We start from the raw sequence: 17,520 nt of genomic DNA, 5'->3' as shown, positions 1-17,520 counted from the left end.
CATAAACTGGTATTTCCTGATAAGGGCTCTAGAATAGATCATCATAAATGATTATAAAGCACAGTGGAGTCTACAGGTTGCATGGATCCCAGGAAGGAACATGAGCACAGACATAAGAATGTTTTCCTATCACAGCACGTGGATTTTCTAATCACTTCAAAAGAATAATTTTATTTTTTCTTCAAAGTAAAGGGCGAGGACTGAAAGTATAAACAAACTTTCATTGACTTCAACAAGAACATAACTTCCTTGCTCATGTTTAACATTCACTATATCTAGAGGAAGTTTAGTGATAATTAGAATCATTACAGAAAGTGCAGGAAACAAAATAGAGTCTCTAATAAGAAAGTATTATCCCTAGCTTATTGGTATTTACATAGCAGTAAACCAATACTGATAAGAATACTAATGTGTGTCTGCTAGACATCCACAATTCTCCAGAATAACTCGTTTTGCCATACTTACTGCCTGCCCTTATCCTGAAGCAAGGGACATCAACTGTTTTGAACCAGCGAGGGAAGAGATGGCAACAGGACTCGGTACTCACCCGAACAGGAGGGCTCCGCGCTTGCACCCTTTGCTGCTGTCCAACTTGCGAGCTCGGCAGCTCCTTCGAGCCACAACTAGCAACAGTGGTAATCGGGACCCTTAAAGCGTTTGTGCCACCCGTCCCACCGCCGGTGCCAGGTTTCCGAGGCCTCTGCTTGATGCCATCCAGTAGTCTGACAAGCAAAATATTACTGGGGAGCTCATCAACGCCGCAGTCCACCAAAGTCCTGCACTCGGGGCACCGAAGCTCATTTCGAGAGCTGACGATGCCCAGCAGACAGCGCTTGCAGAAGGTGTGCTGGCAGGGCAGGACTTTGGCAGAAGCATCAAGGCGCTCTAGGCACACAGGGCACTCCAGCAGATCCAGCAGAGCTGATTCATCCATTTTCTTCGTATCACTTAACCGAAAAAACAAATCTTCGCAGAATTTGGGTGTTTTGAGCGCTCCAAGGCTATCATGTTACATCCATTCCTCTCCTGGCCGTGCTCTGAAATGTTTTGAGGGAAAAAGGCATTAGGAAGCTGAGAAAAGAGTCACTGGGACTATTTCATCTGGAGATATTCCTACAAGGCGCAAAATAAAACACGTCTACTTTAATTCAGCGTTCAGCTTTCAACAGATGGGAGAAAAATCACAACAGCAATAAGTAATAGTCGTGATGTACATTCACGTATCTGTTTACTTGAAGTATTGTAATAAATAAGGAGGGCTAGGGGTTTTAAATCCAAGTTCTCGAGCACTTTTATTCCCCGCAGCCGTGCCCTCAGCTCGCTCCCACACGGGAGCTGCCCCGCACCACACGAACAACGCTCGTTTTTCACGGCTCTCGCCTCTCACATCTGTACCCCCGGGCGTTTATCTGCCAGAAGCTTTTTTTTTTTTTTCCTTTTTTTGCCACGAGGAAAAGGCGGAGGTCCTTAAACCGCAGCTCGGGCCGAAAAAAAAAAGAATATATTTAAAAAAAAATTAGAAATTTGGATTCTTCCCCCCCCACACCCCCGCCCCAGGAGCGGGTACGGCAGCCGCCCGCGTCTGTCACGGCCCCATGGCGGGGGGCGACCCACCGCCCCCCCCCGCCCCGCCCCGCCGGCGGACCCAGCGCCCCCCCGAGCCCGTGCCTCACCGTGGGGTGCCGCCGCCGGCCCCAGGGGCCCCGCTTTGTTCCCGGGAGCCGCCACCGGTGCCTCTCCCGCCGCGGCAGCGCCAAGGCTGCCGTCCCCTCCCTCGCCTTCCCTTCCCTCCTCTCCCTTCCCCGCCCCGCCGCGCAGGGCTGACGCGGGGGGCGGCACCGCCCCGCCGAGGCCGAGGGGAGGGCGGCGGGGAGGGTGGCCCCCAGCCCGGCCCGGCTCGGCTCGGTGTGAGCCGCCTCCCCTCAGCCGCGGCGCCTCCCCGCCCGGGTGGGGCCGCGCCGTGATGGCCGCCCCTTGGGGCCCGCCAAGTGCGGCCTCGGCCGGGGCCCGAGCTGGGGCCCGCGGCTGTGAGGAGGAGGAGGAGGAAGAAGAAGAAGAAGAGGAGGAGGAGGAGGAGGAGGAGTTGGAGGAGGAGGAGGAGGAGGGCCTGTCCGGCCGCTTGTCTGCGGGTGGCACCCCCTGAGCCGCCGAGTGGGGGCAGAAAGTGCCCCTGACAGCCCCCGCTGAGGTTATCCTTCGTGAGGCGGTTCGCTGCGAGGCAGCTCATAAATAAAGACGTGAACCCTCACGCAGGCGTGAACTGATGGTAAAACGGCCAAAAGGAGTTGTAAGAAGTCGCTTTTTGAACCAGGTGTGGCACCCTGCCTGTGGTGGTGCCTGGCCAAATGCCCAAGTTCGTACAGGGGCTCCAATTAAACATCGCCTCTGCTTGCAGCTCCGAGGGGAAATAACCAGAAAGCCTCCCCGTGTGTTGTTCTGAGCGGCTCAGGTTAGCCATTCCAGCTTGTTGCCAATCCTTCTGAAAGTTATGTGCATATAAAAAGCGGTTTTTTGTAGGTCGTGAAGGTTCATGTCAGTAGATTGTGTGGTAGGCTTAGCTGTTTTGTTTGTTAGCTGGGTTGTTCCCTGCAGAAGTGATATTCTGCAAATGTTAGGATTTCCAAATATATGTGCACAGGCCAAATACGTCTTTAACTGCTTTTTATTAGTAGGAATAGTAAAAGTTATAAATATCTACAGTTCATTAAGGAATAAGGCCTCCTCCCCCACAAATTCTGGAGTTTAGGAAAACTGATGCAGATGGGGTTCTGGTCTATGTCTGCGCTTTGCAGGGAGTATTGTAACATAAATAGAGGAGAAGGGTATGAACATTTGATACTTGGGAATATTCCTGTGTCTCGCAGTATTCCTCTCTCTTGCTGTGCAAGCGCTGCTGCTACAGAAGGAACGAGCAGTACGTTTGAGCTACTCGCTTGTTGAATCTATGCAGAAGTGCTTCTCACAATTAATTGTCGCTTCTGGCCATAGCTTCTCAAGATCTCATCACGTTTGCAGGGCAATGGTTTACCAGCCTTTACAGCACAGCATGCTTTTGTAAGTGACGCAATTATTGTTGTCTGAACTCAGTTTGTTGCCTAAGGAATGTAAAATATCTACTCAAACAGTAAAGGCATTTACGTTACAGGTGGTGGACCAGAAAAGCAAGATGAAAGTTCAGGGAAGCAGGATAAAAAGATTAGCCCTTTATCAAGGTTAGTCTCTGAGAATGTTTTCTGTAAAGTCTGTAAAATATTAAATATGTTTTAGTATACTAGCCAGAGCAGTAAACATTCCGAAGAGTGTCAGATAAATATGTTACTTCCCGAGCAGCAGCAGTAGTTAATTTTCAAACAAACATAATCTGTGTAAAAAATCGTGGGTGTGCATGCCGATGTACGCCACTGCCCTCTTATGGATGAAGTGTTTTGACTCTGCGTGGCTGCGCTAGGCTGACGCCAGGACTGAAAGGAACAGAATTCCTGTTATATTTAAGCATTCGTTCATTTCTGCTCCTGCCACAAGCAGGGAACTGCACACTTTGCACAGTTTTACACGAGGAGACCTTCCTTCTTGAAACCCTTCCGTTGTTATGTACAGTTCATTACTTAGTACCAGTTGTGCAGGGACCTAGCTGATGCAAAGGAGAGGTTGCGCAGGGCGGAGAACCATTAAAAACACAGATTTGTGGTATGAGGCCCTCCCGTTACTTGATCACCAGATTTCTACAATTATGATTTTAATTATTTTTGGTTTGTTTTTGTGAAAACTTTTTACACATTTTTGTGTATTCTGAAAGTTAGTTTTCAGGTACAAACTTTTTTCTTTTCTCTCCAGTGTATGCTGTTTCTCTTCATCGGTCAGCCACTGGATAAAGGAGAAAGTGAAGGGCAACAGGCAGAAGAGAACAGCAAAAGACAAAACGTCAGTAGCACAACTGGTAAACCTGATTTCTTATGAACATGTGTTCTCTATCCAGCGTCCTTGGGACAGTACATCCACTATGTCCTCTGTGCTTCTTCCCTTTTGCTAATGCTGTCTTGTTCTTCTGTAGGCCAACCACCCTACAGGCCTTCCCGCATCTTCAGCCCTCTCTGCCATCACAATCATATTTTTTATTCCCCTACACCCTACTGCAGTAATTCATTTTTCTGTCACATTTCCAAGTCTCCTTAGTTCTTCCTCTGTCTTAAAATGCTAGACAGCATATGCTGTGCCTGGCTCTGAGCAACATTTGACTAGTCGGGAAGTTGGCAGGCCAACAAGAAGAGATAGTGACCTCTGCTGCACCTTCTTCTGTAGTAGGGGCATTCGATTTTGCTTGTTTCTGGATATGACCACTGCTTTCCATAAAAACCTATAGAATCTTAATATCTTTACAAATGTTCTGTCAGGTTTTGCTATTGAATTACAAACAATTGGGAAGAGAGGCTGACAGATGCACTCCGTGATCATTTGCATCTAGTTTCTTAGGAAATTTGACTAAGAAATAGTATGAGATGTTTCAGAATAGGATTCCACTCGTTAGCTTGCAGATCTTTTGAAATGTGCAGACGTTTGTAAACTAACACACTAACAAGCAAAAGCACTAAATGCACTGAAGTACTGGAGTAATTGGAGGCTGAGTAGGGGATGCTCTGGCCTGAGAGAATAAACAGATGAATATATATTTATTTGTGGATTACATCCTCAAAATCTTGAGATGGCTGCAAATCACATAATACCAAGGTAATAAGAATCACGGAACAGGGGTGTTACATCCTACCAAAAAGAAGTGTTAAACAAGACAGTGTTCTGAGGGAGTCATAGGCTGGATTTTTAATTTTTTTTTGTAGGTTCAAGAATGAATGTTAACAATATTATTTCTACTGGGAAGTACAAGCATGCTTTTGTTTTAAGATCCACTTCTTCATACTAAACTGTTTTTATAGCTATTTTTTCGGAAAGGATGATGTTTCCCCATTTGTAACTTCCAGATTAGCCTATTTTTCCCATGGCACATTGATCTCAAGCACAGACCAGAAAGGTTAATCTTATTTCCTCAAAAAATGACCCCTGGAGATGCAGTGGAGATTTCTTTTCAAAGGCAAAGCTAAACTCCCAGTGACATCAATTTACTAAGAGTTTACCATTGATGCCCGTGCTGATGTTGCTGTGTTGCTGCCTTTCGTAGTAGCACATACAACACACGGTGAAACATGGCCAGCTTTCTTCAGTCTCTGGTGGCAATGGGCAAGGATGTTCTTTGATGACTCTATTCCCTTTTCATATATTTTTGGTTGGTTTTGTTTTGACAACAAGATGGCTATGCTGCAATTAGTGCTGGCTTTAAATTGCCTTGGTTACTGTGAGCGTGATTCTGACAGCAGGGAGCTTAGCGTGGTTGATATCTATCCAGGCAGTTTGCTTGCAAACTGGGTTCTGTGCTGCCCCTGCTGCACTTCAGGTGTTGTGAACTAGTCGTAACTAGATCAATGGCTTATATTTGCGAGGAGGCAGGAGAAATGGGTTGATGTGCTTTCAGTACATTTTGGCTTCTAGTTTTACAGCTTTATTCAGTATTCAACTAGGCACTTAGCTGAGAGCACAGACAATAGCTGCCTGGCTGCGTCTCAGACCTGACAAGACAGAGATGACATTTGAATTTTGATTACTTTTTAGTTTCCTGTTTCCTTGAGGAGGATGTCCTTTGTGTACAAACCGTGTTAGCTCTCTGTGACAAAGTGAAGCTGGGATCTTACCTTTGCACTTACCTTTTCTCTATTTGATGCTTTTGCAATTACTTTTAAGTCACAATGAGACAGTATGGCACAGCTACAAATACAAAAGACAAAGTGGATGTGACGTTAAAGAATATATGTATTACAGATCCTCAGTGTTCAGGTGAGCTCCCTTATCTCACAGCATTTTCCCCAGTTTAGTCATTGGAAGATACCTACTGGGCTTCTGGGTTTATGATCTGCATAGCCTAGCTACAGTATCCACTGCTGCATCTGCAGGAGAAATTCCTGTGAGGACAGAGCATGCCAGATTCTCTTCTCAGCCCTTTCCTAGGTATCTCCCAATCTGATTCAGATCTGCTCTCCTGAAGATTCATACGTGGATCAGGATGCAGTTTAAGAATTACTGACTGACCTAGACTTTTTGGAACACTTGCGTGCTGTTTTAGTAGTTTGCTAGATTGTTAGTGAATTTTAAGCTATTAAAAAGCTATTAATTCCCCACTTGCAAAGGCTGCATACAAGTCACAGGCTAAAAATTCTTGATGAGCTGACACCCGTGTTTCATAATAGACGAGTAAGCTGACAACCATATAAATGTTTAAATAGAATTATTGTGTTAATGAGTCTAGACAGAGATCGGGCACGACTATATCAAACACCTTGAGTAATAACATGTTGGAGAGACTAAACTCCCATTTTACCGATGTTTGAGGAACATTGTGACAAATGTTTGGAGCATTCAAAGCACAAACAGATTAAATGAGTTACAGGGCCCAAACATTTTTTTTTCTTTCTAAATAGGGAAAAACATAATATGATAAAGGATATTCAATGTTCATGAAAGTTTACTTAGTCTCCATTACCACACCTTATTACATCATTACTGTAGCATCTGAAAGAAGCTGAATGTCTGGAAACTGGATGCTTGGCATGTGTATGACTTGAGTGAAAAATTGGGTATTAGACAGGAGGAGCTGGAACTGCTGAGAAGAGTCAGAGGCACTTTTGCTTGTGGACTGTACAGAGGAGGGTTTGTTGTGGGCATTGAGAGAAGGCTGTATCTGTTACATCAGGTCTACTATTCCTAAATTCTGTGTTTTATTGTATTTTATATTTCTGGAAAAGCTCCACTGTCTCTCTAAAATCCTGTGAGTCAAAGAGAGTCAGTAAGTTCCACGAATTGGAAAGGATCCACAGCATTGTGCTGTTTTATCTAGTGGGGTAGAATTAACCCTCACAGAGCAGACATCCCTGGCCAAAGCCTCAGCGGCCTACCCTCAACAAAGTGTCCTCTAAAAAGTAGCAGGCTGGAACCTCTGACTGTCTTCACATTTTCACACCAAATCTATCTTCAGAACATGCTAGTAAGCACCCCCCTCAGTCTTTCTAGATGAGAAGTTTTCAAGTCCACTTAGAGGACTGAGAGTCCCACAGGCTCTTTAAAAGGTGATTTAGAAATGTTATTTCTGTTCTCATGCCAAATAACGTGTTGTTTGAGCAACTGCACGACAACATATGAAAACTCAGACGTTTCTTCGGGTTTTAACAAACACCTAATTCTAGGTGTCTAACTCAGTTACTGCAAGGCTTCAGTGCATTTACAGAGATGTAACTCATAAAAATAGTTGTGCTTTTGTCATTAAAGCACATCTAATGACACCTGTCATTAAAGCATAAGAATTATATAGCAACAGCAAGGCTATATCCAAAATGTTGTTTGTATGTTTTTATGCTGAGTCCTGCAGTTCCTCCTACTGACCAAATCAGGACATCTGTTGGAAAACACCACACTCCCTTCACCTAGCTCTCCTCTGCAGTGAAATTTGGTCAGTCTGGATTTTGTCCCAGAACAGAGCCTTGGTGTAGCTGTGCCATACTGCCAGGCTTAGGAGCAGGGGCTTGTAAGATGCTCCAGGATAGATACGTGACATTTTTCTTCATGAAACTCTTGGGTTTTGTAGCTTGTTCGAATTCTAAATTAAGCCATTTTAGAATTTTCAGTGCTGCAATAGTTTGGTAGCTTGCCAAAAAAAAAAAAATCTGATAGAGCTGTAATGCTAGTTCTTAAAAGCATGCTCAGCTAGTTTCTTCAAAAAGATTTACTTCCTTAAAATAGCATTTTCCTAATAAAAGTGCTTGCTGGGCAGAGCTATCTGACAAGCAAGTAGAATTATCAGCATGTTTACTTTTCAAACTTCTCTGCCACACTTACACAGTTCTGCCGTGATATCAAAAATACAAGTGATGCAATGGGTTTTGTAAGAGTTTGTTTATGAGGATATAAAAAATTACAGTATGTAATTTAAAATGTACTATGCACTAACAATTTAAAATGCACTAATGCTTTCATCGAAAACTAGGGAAGGCAGTGGTGTTATCCCAAGGTAAAGCAATTTTTTTTTGACTGAAGCATCCTTTTCCGGAATGTACTGTCAGATACAAAGAAAGCAGAACAAGTTATTCTTGCACTGTCTAAAAGGTGCAGAAGCTCTTTTCACAGCTTCAGATATCTGCAGTTTCTGGTATACTTCAGGAAGGATATAAGACAGAGGTTTGGATGTGCTCAGTGTACCATCCATGTACACGATTTTTGTCTGTGATGTGTTAGAAGCAAAGAGCAGGGATTTGCAATGCAGCCTGACTCTCAGGGAAAAGCCTCCTGTATGGAGCACTGGAAAAGTTTGAGTTGCACTGGGATGAAAGTAGGTGAATAAAGGGACAAGTTCCCCACTGATTTTCTGCAGTTGCTGTCATTCTGCTACCACAGTTCTTTACAAAGGGGGGAATCAAGACAAAAAAAAAATCCTTTCCTTGTTTATAATAAGATTAAGAAAGTGAGATAAATTTATGGAGTATTCATGGCAGTACTTTGGATTTCTTTTGTAAAGCTTGGGACTTGGCTTTTAAGTTGATGAAGACATTGAGACACAAAATGAATTCTCTGAGGCTTCTGGCGCTACAGGGCTATATAATCACTTTGGGATTGCCAAAGTTTTTTTTTTTGTAGATTTGTGTCACTTTCACTCCCACACATCTGGCAATGGACCTCTCTGCACTGGCTTAGTTGAAAATCTTATCTCATAGATCATTACTAGCAATAAATTCCAGCCTTTGTGCTTACTTATACTGTCCCACAGCCTAGAGTCACTGATTTTGTAGAACTAGGAATTTGGTCTGTAAAATATTTACTCACTAAAAAAAAAAAACATCCCTCAAAACCAACCCTCTAGCTCTTTCTTTGTGAAGCCAGCTCTGAAAATGTAAATCATATCAAACTGACTCTCAGGGCCAAATAAAACAGGCAGCTGGATTCCATCCATGTAGCTAAGAATCAGCCCTTAAATACTGCTTGAATATACACTTTATATGAGCTACAGTAAAACTCATTTTCGAGCATTATTTTCCCACATGTCCCAGAAAACGCACACAGCAACTCTCTGCATATGGATGTGAATGGGGCACAACAACAGGTACGTGTGCCAGAAACCTGTTAGCAAGCAGCACGCCAAATGGCTAATGCAGCTCTACCACCATTCTTCTCGAAGGTCACACCTACCCCGTAAACAAAGGATGTATTTTTAATCCATGTCACAGTCCTTAAATATAGCTAAGGCAGCTGTGGTCAAAATGGCTGTCAGCAAATGGTCTGTACGAGGTGTTTTCCTGTGTGCTAGTTCCCACTAGTCTGTGAACATTTTTCTGCTATTGCGTTCTGGAAGCATTCTTATGTATGACATTTGTTGTGCTGTTCCTTTTTTACAGGACAGCGATGCGGAGCGTGAAGGCAGAGTTCCCTCATATGTTGAAGACTGCACCTGATGATGACAAAGACCGGAAAGAGAAGCGCAGGCAAGACAAATGAGGGGAGATAATGAGTGGCATAGATGTGGTTATTTCTGCAGGATAAATTACGTGATTTGCTGGGGAGGAAGCAAAGGGATAATTCCCAGGACTAAACCACAGATCTCCAGTTTAGTGACCTATCTCCTGGAATACCCAGGACCAGGGTGAGTAATGACCAGAAACTATTGCAGAGGTGGTCTCTAGGTGTTGGGAGAAATGGTTCAGAGAAGCTGGAGATGCCAGGTACTCTGTAATATCCCTCCATTTCTGAGCATCAGATGTCAGAAGAAAAACTGGCAACTGGCAGATGATTAAACCAGAATATTCTCCAAGAGTCCTGACAATCATTCAGGAGTAACTAACTTCAGCAAAAACATGGCAGAATAAACAACCAGGATATAAGTAACTTGGAATGCCTTCCCCTTTTGTTTTCGTAGGACAGCAGGGCTTTGACTTCAGATAGTGTTGTAGTGTTACCATGTGTCATGACACATGGTTGTTTAACCAAAATGCCAGCTTTCCCAGACAATAAACCAAGAATGAACTTTAACTCACATTTTGGATTTTTTTTTTTGCACTTTCCCAACTGAATTCTCCTTCTGAACGCATGGAAGCATGTTTATTAACCAGTCCTGATATGTATCCAAATCCACTGCCATCCAGAATGAGATTAGGGCATTACAACTGCTGCGGGAACTTCAACTCACTTCCATTGACTTTAGGAGTATTAAGTCAGAAACAATACTGTTTTAATGCCATTTTTGTATTTACTTGGCAAATACTGTTGTCAATTTAAAGATTCCCATGGGAGGTGTCAAGAGGTCACTGAAATTTTCCTGGGTAAGGGAGGGAGAGTGTTTGAAACCTTGGCCTCCCTGCTGCTTCTTTCAGTGGTTTTTTTTTCATGTCATTAGTGCTGTGCTCGGCACTTTTCTCCCTGCTTCCATTAGAAGGGGGAGCGAGTGAATATAAAAATGTTAGGGAGAAATGGAGGCAAGAAACACAGAGAAGGCTTCCCTGCTGTTTTATTGGACTAATTCTAGGCGTCGGTAACAGTAAACTTTCAGTCACAGAAAGTGACTATATTGCCCAGTATATACAAAAAACTCCCAGATGCTTTCAGCTCATTTTGTTTCCAGTTCATTTTATTATTCTACACAGTCTTCTGTCCAAGGATCGCAAAACCTTCTGACCTCTTTGTTATCCTATAGCTAGGAAATACAGTTAGTTCCCTAAGGATCAAAGCGTTTGGTTTCCAGATATGAAGTACCTGCAATTTCCATGAACGTCAATGTAATTGCAAGTGAGCAGCGTATCTGTCACACACCAATAAGGCAGAAATGCAGAATCTGGGGGCAAGGAGGGGAGAAACACCCCACATCCTACAGGCCTAGTATGCAAGGCTTCTCCATTAAAGCTGAAAATGCCTGAGATGAGGTACCAAAGACAGCTCTGTAGCTGAGTTAGATGCAGCAGCTATAGGAAAAGATCCGATATGTTTCAAACTATGTGACTCCTCTAACAAGCCCCAGTGCTTTGCCATATGACAGAACAAGCAGTTTTTCAATTCCTAAATTTTTAAACTGTCAGTCCCACTAATCAGAATAACTACACGTTTCTCACAACTTTAATGGCTGCAAAAATTTTGAGAGTTTTGCCAGCAAGTGAAAACAAAACCAGTGTTTATTAAGTCCATGAAGACTTGGTTCATGCAAGAGAAATATTCTACACTACACACCTTGTGCTCCTCAGCAAGCCTGTTTCACTTGGGGTTCATACATAATTTTCTCTTACAGTCTTACACCATCCTTGACCGATGAGCTTCAGGAACTATTACGAAGTGGTCTAAATCATGCTTCCATCTGTTGTGCCCCATCCTGTTGATGGAGATTACTTTCACTGTGGCACAATAAGCAGAATGGACGATGTGCTCAGATCCTTGCCAACCGCAGCTGGGAGTCTGGTGACTTGTCTCAAACCTGCTTTCTCGTTAGTTTAATCAAAGATGCAATGCTTTGTGCCTAAGTGTGAGGGTGGGCACGTTTCATTTTTCCAGGCTTTATAATCATCAGCAAAGGAAAAGAAGAGGCAGCTGAGAACGGTAGCATCTTAACAGATCACGGTGAGATTTGGCAGAACTTAGTTGATAATCTCTTAAGCTTGCTTGAAGTTTTACTGGGAGAAGGGGGAGCTCATCACAGTGCTCATCCATGCTCCACAGCTGTATGTAGGGCCAGATACTGGCACTGGAAAATGAGTCCATTACCCATCTGAGCAGCCTAGTTAATGCAGTATCGCTGCATGGTTAACAAATGCTGTAGGCTGGGATTGAACTGTGCTCCCTTTCCCAGCTGGCAACACTTAACCCCGATGTCTGTTAAAGTCAGAATTTGCTGGAGCCTCTTCCTGGACAAACAAGATTGCCCAATGTAGAGAAAGCAATAGCGATCATCTGAGAAAAGGAAGCACTCCGGGGAATTAAGTGAATACAGTGAGTTAAGTTATTCAGGGCACTGTGGTCACTGACGTACTAAAGTCCCCAGAAGAGGATACTGTACAGTGCAATCAGGCTTTTCAAAAGCTGAAGAAAATACTGCATTAGTAATAGCTAAGAATCGCATTAGAGATGTTTTACTGCTGTGAAAAGAATTTTTCATGTATGTTTACTAATATTTAGAAGGCCTGTGTTTTTCTAATGCTTTAAGTCTTTTAAGCATGAAACACTAGAAAATACTAACATTTCTTACAATTAAAAAGGCATGAAACTATTGCCGGTGTATGTCCAGACTTATACTATAAAGAAGCTCAAATGCTATGGTAATCTTTGCTTAGAAATCTTCCCTTAGAAAATCTTCCCTTAGAAAGTTTGAAGAACAAGGCTAAAATACTCCAAACTAAAATTTAAATTCTCAAAACTAATGTCAGCAGGAAAGGATCAACTAGGTGTGCTACAATAATGGCAAATTAGTTGCATTTTACTATTGTCTTTTAGACAGCTTTATCAAGAGTTGTTACAGCTTAATACAGAGTTTAAAGAAACTATGACAGCTAGAGCAGTTTATAAAAAGGAGACTGTCTGACTTCAGCAATGATCGTGTTAAGATATAGCCCTACAATAGAGAGAGCTGTTGCTAATTATTAATATGTCAAGTTTTCTGTCTTTTCTATATCCCTGCGAAGTCAATCAGTTATTCAGAAGAAGGCTATGTGCCTCACTTTTTAAAAACTACTCTGATAAAATTTAAAATAATTCTAGCAGAAGTAAACCAACCAGCAATAAGCACTGTTGACTGCTGATGGGGAAACTGAGAGAAGGAAAAAATAGCACCCCTGAAGTACTGCTGGAGATTTAAAATTTTATCAAGAAAGCTAGAACTGCAGAATCTTTGCCTAAAATTCGAATTACAAGTTTTATTCCATATTCAGGAAACAGCAAAAATGCCTGCTTCATCCCTTCCCCTACAGGAGAGATTACCGTTAGGACTGTTTGTAGGATACAGCAAAAAATAGGGTATGTCAAGGACCCGATTATCATTCCATTATACTCAGTGCACATCTGCATCAGCTCGAGCCACAATGCTATTTAAAACTGAGCTTTATTTTCTCCTAGCTGACAATAGTCCCTAAGAGAACATCCATCAGCCAAGCAAAAGTGAGTCATGCAACACCCCAGCCTCACATTTGATTCAGTCCACCTCAGGGGTGACTTGTGAAACAACTGTCACCGCCATCCTGAGGCTTAGCAAACACTGCCTCGCGGGAGTCTTCCCACTGTGCAATCCACCTGGTTGGGGCTGTTGGGCAACTAAGGTGAAAAAAAAAACTCTCTGAGCCTTCGGTTCTGTAAGTTTTAAAACTACGTAGTTACAAATTAAGTTAATGGAATTAGCTAAATCACATCTTGATTTAAAAATGTCCTGGAAATAAAACCTGGAAGAGTGCACCAGATCACAGGTGCTGAAGGCAAACAATTTAGCAGCAGCAGCCAAACTCCTATATATGCATATCACAAGTAACTACAAATTAATATGTCTTTATGGAAGCAATTCAATTAAGGTTTTAGTTGCTGAAGAAGTGTTTTTAAGACTCTTGCACAAGCCAAGCATTCAAATTGATACTATTTGAACTGACGAACTCATCAGCTCAACTGGAAAACATATCAACTTGGCAAGGCATTTGAAGTGCATATTGCATTAACACACATTTAATTTACAGGAAGAAGCTCTTTATGGATTTAAAAAACAGTATTTACATTCTGCAAATTGCTTCATCTCAACTGCTATGATAAAAATAGCAAAAACAAGTGTTCTAGAAATGGTAACAACCAGATTGTATTTTATGCTAAATCTTAGTCTACACGGCTCATGAATAAACAAGTTAAAATGAAAACTGAGAAAGCACACAATTCCTTGAATGGGAAGAAAGAAGTTTAAAAGGATTGAAAACCAAATTTCTGTTTGTCTTTGGTTTATCACTGCTAGCAAAATTAATTAGAGCCTGGTTTCATTTGAGAGTCGATGAGGTGCTTTTAGCGGAGAAAAGCGTCAGTTAGAAATGTAGGCAGGGGCACACATTGCTCTCTGGCTGAGGGGAAGATTGGCACCATATCCAAGCACACACAAGATCATAACTGTGCTAAAAATGGCACATTTTGTTTTATTCAAAATTCCATAGAGTCATTAGGGGAAGCTGGGCATACCGGGCCCTTCTCCTCTTCTCCCAGGAAAATGTTTGCAAGGATTTCATGTTGGATGCAAGTGGTGAAGGTGTGCTCTATCTATAGGATTCTACCTAGCTGAGTAACCTCTTTCTGCCTGTTTCCCTGTATTTTTGATTTGTCAGTAAGTAGTTTGTGAACAGCAATGTGTTTATTTTAAACCACTGAAGATCTTTATTTATGTGTAGAGGCTTCAGAAGATGGCATTGTACCAGGAAATACTTGTAAATTCTAGGATGTAGATGTAAGATCATTTCCACACTGATTCTGATTTACCCTCTACCAACTTCAGGACCTCACCACCATCCAGCGCCAGATCACCTTGCAGCTTTCCAGGCAAAGCTGTTACAGCGCGTTAAATAGGGATTTAAAATTTCAGCTAAAAGCATTACTTCAGCAGACAAACTTATTTACTGTGTCAATTTAAAATTCAGTCTTGGGGGATTTTCAAGGATATTCAGTATTGGTTGGCAGGTTTGAAGATTAGTCTTCTTGAAAAGCTGTGCACAATCTGTGCATATTTTTCAAATCATTAATTGATAAAAAGCTCTATGTCTATGAAGCTTGAAATCTGCAGATTACGTCCATATTTCTTACCAAAAGCAAGCCAGTAATCTGCATAAAAAATGAATGTCAACAATTATGTTATTTCCATTTAAAGGGAAGTAAACAAACTCCAACCTTTACCTTCAATAAGATTGTATTTCTTTGAGAAAATTCACTACTGTAAAGCAGAAGCATAATGAAATATACCATACTTTTGCAAGGCTAATCTGTATTCTTTGAAATTTAAGGGGTTTGGTTTTCCCTCCCCCCAAAAGGTGAAGCAAAACAGAAAAAGGAAAATAACGCATTCTTTATAAAATCTAAAGAGTGTATTTGCTAAATGTCACTATAATCAGTGGCTCCTGAGGATTATTTCACTCTGGATAATCTACTCAAAGACAACTGAAAAAAAGGGGGAAAAAAAAGGGAAGGAAAAAGAAGACAAGCAGCATAGGACAGAACCAGCACTGTTTCCAGCAATGATCATGTTTCTCATCAGACAAAGCAACAGCTGCTTATCAAGTACATATGGATATATATATATAAAAATATATCTATACATTAAAGGTAATTAAGTATTTTCGAAGTTTTCATTGTAGGTTCCCACGATACAGCTGAAATAGAATAATCTTACCTACATTCAAGAATTGGACACATTTAAAAAAACACAAAACTTTTCAGTGGGCAAAACTTTAATAATCATAACACCATAAAACAATTATACAAAAAACATGTACATATTTTAACAGTTCTAAATAATGTATATACTTGATTGCTCTTTGTGGAAAAGTTGACAGTTTTAGATTGTGACTGGTGTATTTTACAGCAGCTGAAAAAAATAGAATTTTTTCTTCAATAGGGCAGTTGGAAGTTTGACAGTTCATCTGATTTGTAACAGGCGACTTGTTTTATGGATAAGCCAATCAAGCTTTTCCACAGATAATTTGAAAATAACAACACACCTAGTGTTGGCCCTGTATAGTACTGCGTTGACAGGAGAAACAAGGAAATGTGGGTCAGAATTTTTATTTTCATTTTCTTAATTTCAGGGGTGGTAGACATCAAGCTAGTAAACGTGAGCCAAAAGATGACAAGTATTACATAGCATTTGTGCCTGTGATATTTCATACCACCACCCCTGGCTGAGGGGGCCATGAGAGTAACAGTAAGAATTTAAAAACAAACAGGAGAAAAACCACCCCTTTCAACACTGTGCTATGTTATCATTGACCTGATTGCAAAACTTGAAGAACTAAATACTTGGGGTTTTGAGAAAGAAGAAAAATACCAGAAAAGTCTTCCAGCTCCAAATTAATTTTACAATCTCAAAAAAATAAAAAAATCCAAGCACTTCAGTGACTGAAATACCAGTCTGCCTTGATTTAGAAACACCATTAAGATATTTCAGATGACACTGGTTAAAAAGTGACAGATGCCTTCAAAATACATTTTATTAAGATAAAAGCAAAGTACTCAAATTGGACCAGTAGATTAAGATGTTACTAAAATACAACCACAAGGGTCAATAAAAACGAGATTTCTTTATGTACATGTAAAGAAGGGCTACTTTAACTATAGAAGTTAACAGACCTGGTACTTCCAGAACCCAGTAATCCTTCCAATTGCTTAACCCTACCAGCCAACTGTTGATATGGCAAAAGCTCTGGTTTACATTCTAAGTCTCAGTTTTGTATCAGAACATCTATATTTATTCATCTCCTTATTTCTTTTTGAATTTGTGAGATTATAGTGTATAGTTTTTAAATTTTGAGCAATGAACACATATGCAAGTACACACAAGAGAAGTGTATAAATATCTCAGTTTAAAAGGCATGTTTTTCCTCTGTTTCATACAGTCACCGTTCTTTTTTCAGTTCTTCTTTCTCCTGCCCCATGTTACATTTTCTGCTACGATTTGTTATTCCGCTGTGCAGACTTCAAAACACTGATATGTAAGACAGCACTAAGGGAATTCCTGAGTCAGGTTTATTCATCATTATCTGCAAAAATCACAAGACAGGGAAAAGACAGGGTAAAAAGGACACAGAAGAGAAAAACAAAACAAAACAGAAACACATAACCTGGAGTTACAAAACAAATTAGAAAAAAATAAGTAAAAGTACTTGAAGAGTATGAAACTTCTGAGATAGAAGCTCCTGAACATTCTTCTGTCACTTGTCCTCTATTCACCTTTATTAGAATCATAGAATCATAGAATATCCTGAGTTGGAAGGGACCCTTAAGGATCATCAAGTCCAACTCTTGATACCGCACAGGTCTACCCAAAAGGTCTACCCAAAATTAGCATAGTTATTTTCTTTAAATAACTGAAATGTAGAATTACCTTTTCTTTACATTTTCATATGCTATTACAGATTTGTAAAATACAGAATTAGAACCAAAGCTCTTAAAAATAGCCGCTTATTAATCAACATTTCACAAGATGAAAGTCAGCTCATTTTAATAGGATTCACTCAGACCACAGCTTACAATTTGTATGCCAACATTTTCAGGAAATTGCCACTTAAGCCTTTTAGTACTACCTTTTAAATATCCTTAAAAGGCAAAATGCCAAGGAAAAGCAATTGGTAACACTCTAGTTACCGTTTTCTTCCTGTTCTCTATTGCCAGTCCTCTGGATGGTTGATTAACAAATTGCTACAATCTATCTTTCCAGTGAAATAAGCAATTGTG

At 41.1% G+C, this 17,520-nt stretch overlaps 3 protein-coding genes across 31 annotated transcripts in view; 1 reads left to right on the top strand and 2 right to left on the bottom strand.

Moving 5' to 3' along the window:
* SH3RF1 (SH3 domain containing ring finger 1) overlaps positions 1–1,824 on the bottom strand; it is a 90,525-nt gene extending 88,701 nt beyond the window's left edge. For 7 of the 8 annotated variants that reach the window (XM_083833576.1, XM_083833577.1, XM_083833578.1 and 4 more), the window contains exons 1-2: positions 1,674–1,824; positions 548–1,037 (exon numbers count right to left, since the gene is read on the bottom strand). In XM_083833576.1, coding sequence (XP_083689702.1) covers positions 548–934 — 387 coding nt within the window. In that variant the 5' untranslated portion in view covers positions 935–1,037; positions 1,674–1,824. The remainder of the gene's footprint in view (positions 1–547; positions 1,038–1,673) is intronic. The other variant, XM_083833583.1, reaches the window with a different exon arrangement.
* A 189-nt stretch (positions 1,825–2,013) lies between these two features.
* LOC310898455 (uncharacterized protein) lies at positions 2,014–16,802 on the top strand. 7 transcript variants are annotated; one of them, XM_083833619.1, is made up of 6 exons: positions 2,014–2,449; positions 2,989–3,054; positions 3,126–3,212; positions 3,835–3,921; positions 9,483–9,569; positions 11,360–16,802. In XM_083833619.1, the coding sequence occupies exons 2-6, from the start codon at positions 3,020–3,022 to the stop codon at positions 11,445–11,447; spliced, it is 384 nt and encodes a 127-aa protein (XP_083689745.1). In that variant the 5' UTR covers positions 2,014–2,449; positions 2,989–3,019; the 3' UTR covers positions 11,448–16,802. The 7 variants fall into 7 exon arrangements, 2 of the variants coding, with proteins under 2 accessions (XP_083689745.1, XP_083689746.1); XM_083833620.1 differs by having other exon boundaries at positions 2,357–2,449; positions 3,835–3,937; XR_014583308.1 differs by lacking the exon at positions 11,360–16,802 and having other exon boundaries at positions 2,357–2,449; positions 3,131–3,212; positions 3,835–3,937; positions 9,483–11,353.
* Positions 15,501–17,520, bottom strand: part of NEK1 (NIMA related kinase 1) — a 47,491-nt gene continuing 45,471 nt past the window's right edge. For all 16 annotated transcript variants that reach the window (XM_083833556.1, XM_083833568.1, XM_083833570.1 and 13 more), the window contains one exon: positions 15,501–16,826. In XM_083833556.1, coding sequence (XP_083689682.1) covers positions 16,813–16,826 — 14 coding nt within the window. In that variant the 3' untranslated portion in view covers positions 15,501–16,812. The remainder of the gene's footprint in view (positions 16,827–17,520) is intronic.

This window comes from Anser anser (genome assembly GCF_964211835.1).
Source record: "Anser anser genome assembly, chromosome: 4".
Classification (NCBI taxonomy): Eukaryota; Metazoa; Chordata; class Aves; order Anseriformes; family Anatidae; genus Anser; species Anser anser.
The sequence above is the reverse complement of the archived record's forward strand: the minus strand, read 5'-3'. Positions and strand labels throughout refer to the sequence as shown.

Coding starts and splice junctions, on each gene's coding strand:
- LOC310898455 (XM_083833619.1), top strand. CDS start 3,020: ATGGTTTACCAGCCTTTACAGCACAGCATGCTTTT. Junction 3,922..9,482: donor AGAACAGCAAAAGACAAAAC/GTCAGTAGCACA, acceptor CCTTTTTTACAG/GACAGCGATGCGGAGCGTGA. Junction 9,570..11,359: donor GACCGGAAAGAGAAGCGCAG/GCAAGACAAATG, acceptor TTTCTCTTACAG/TCTTACACCATCCTTGACCG.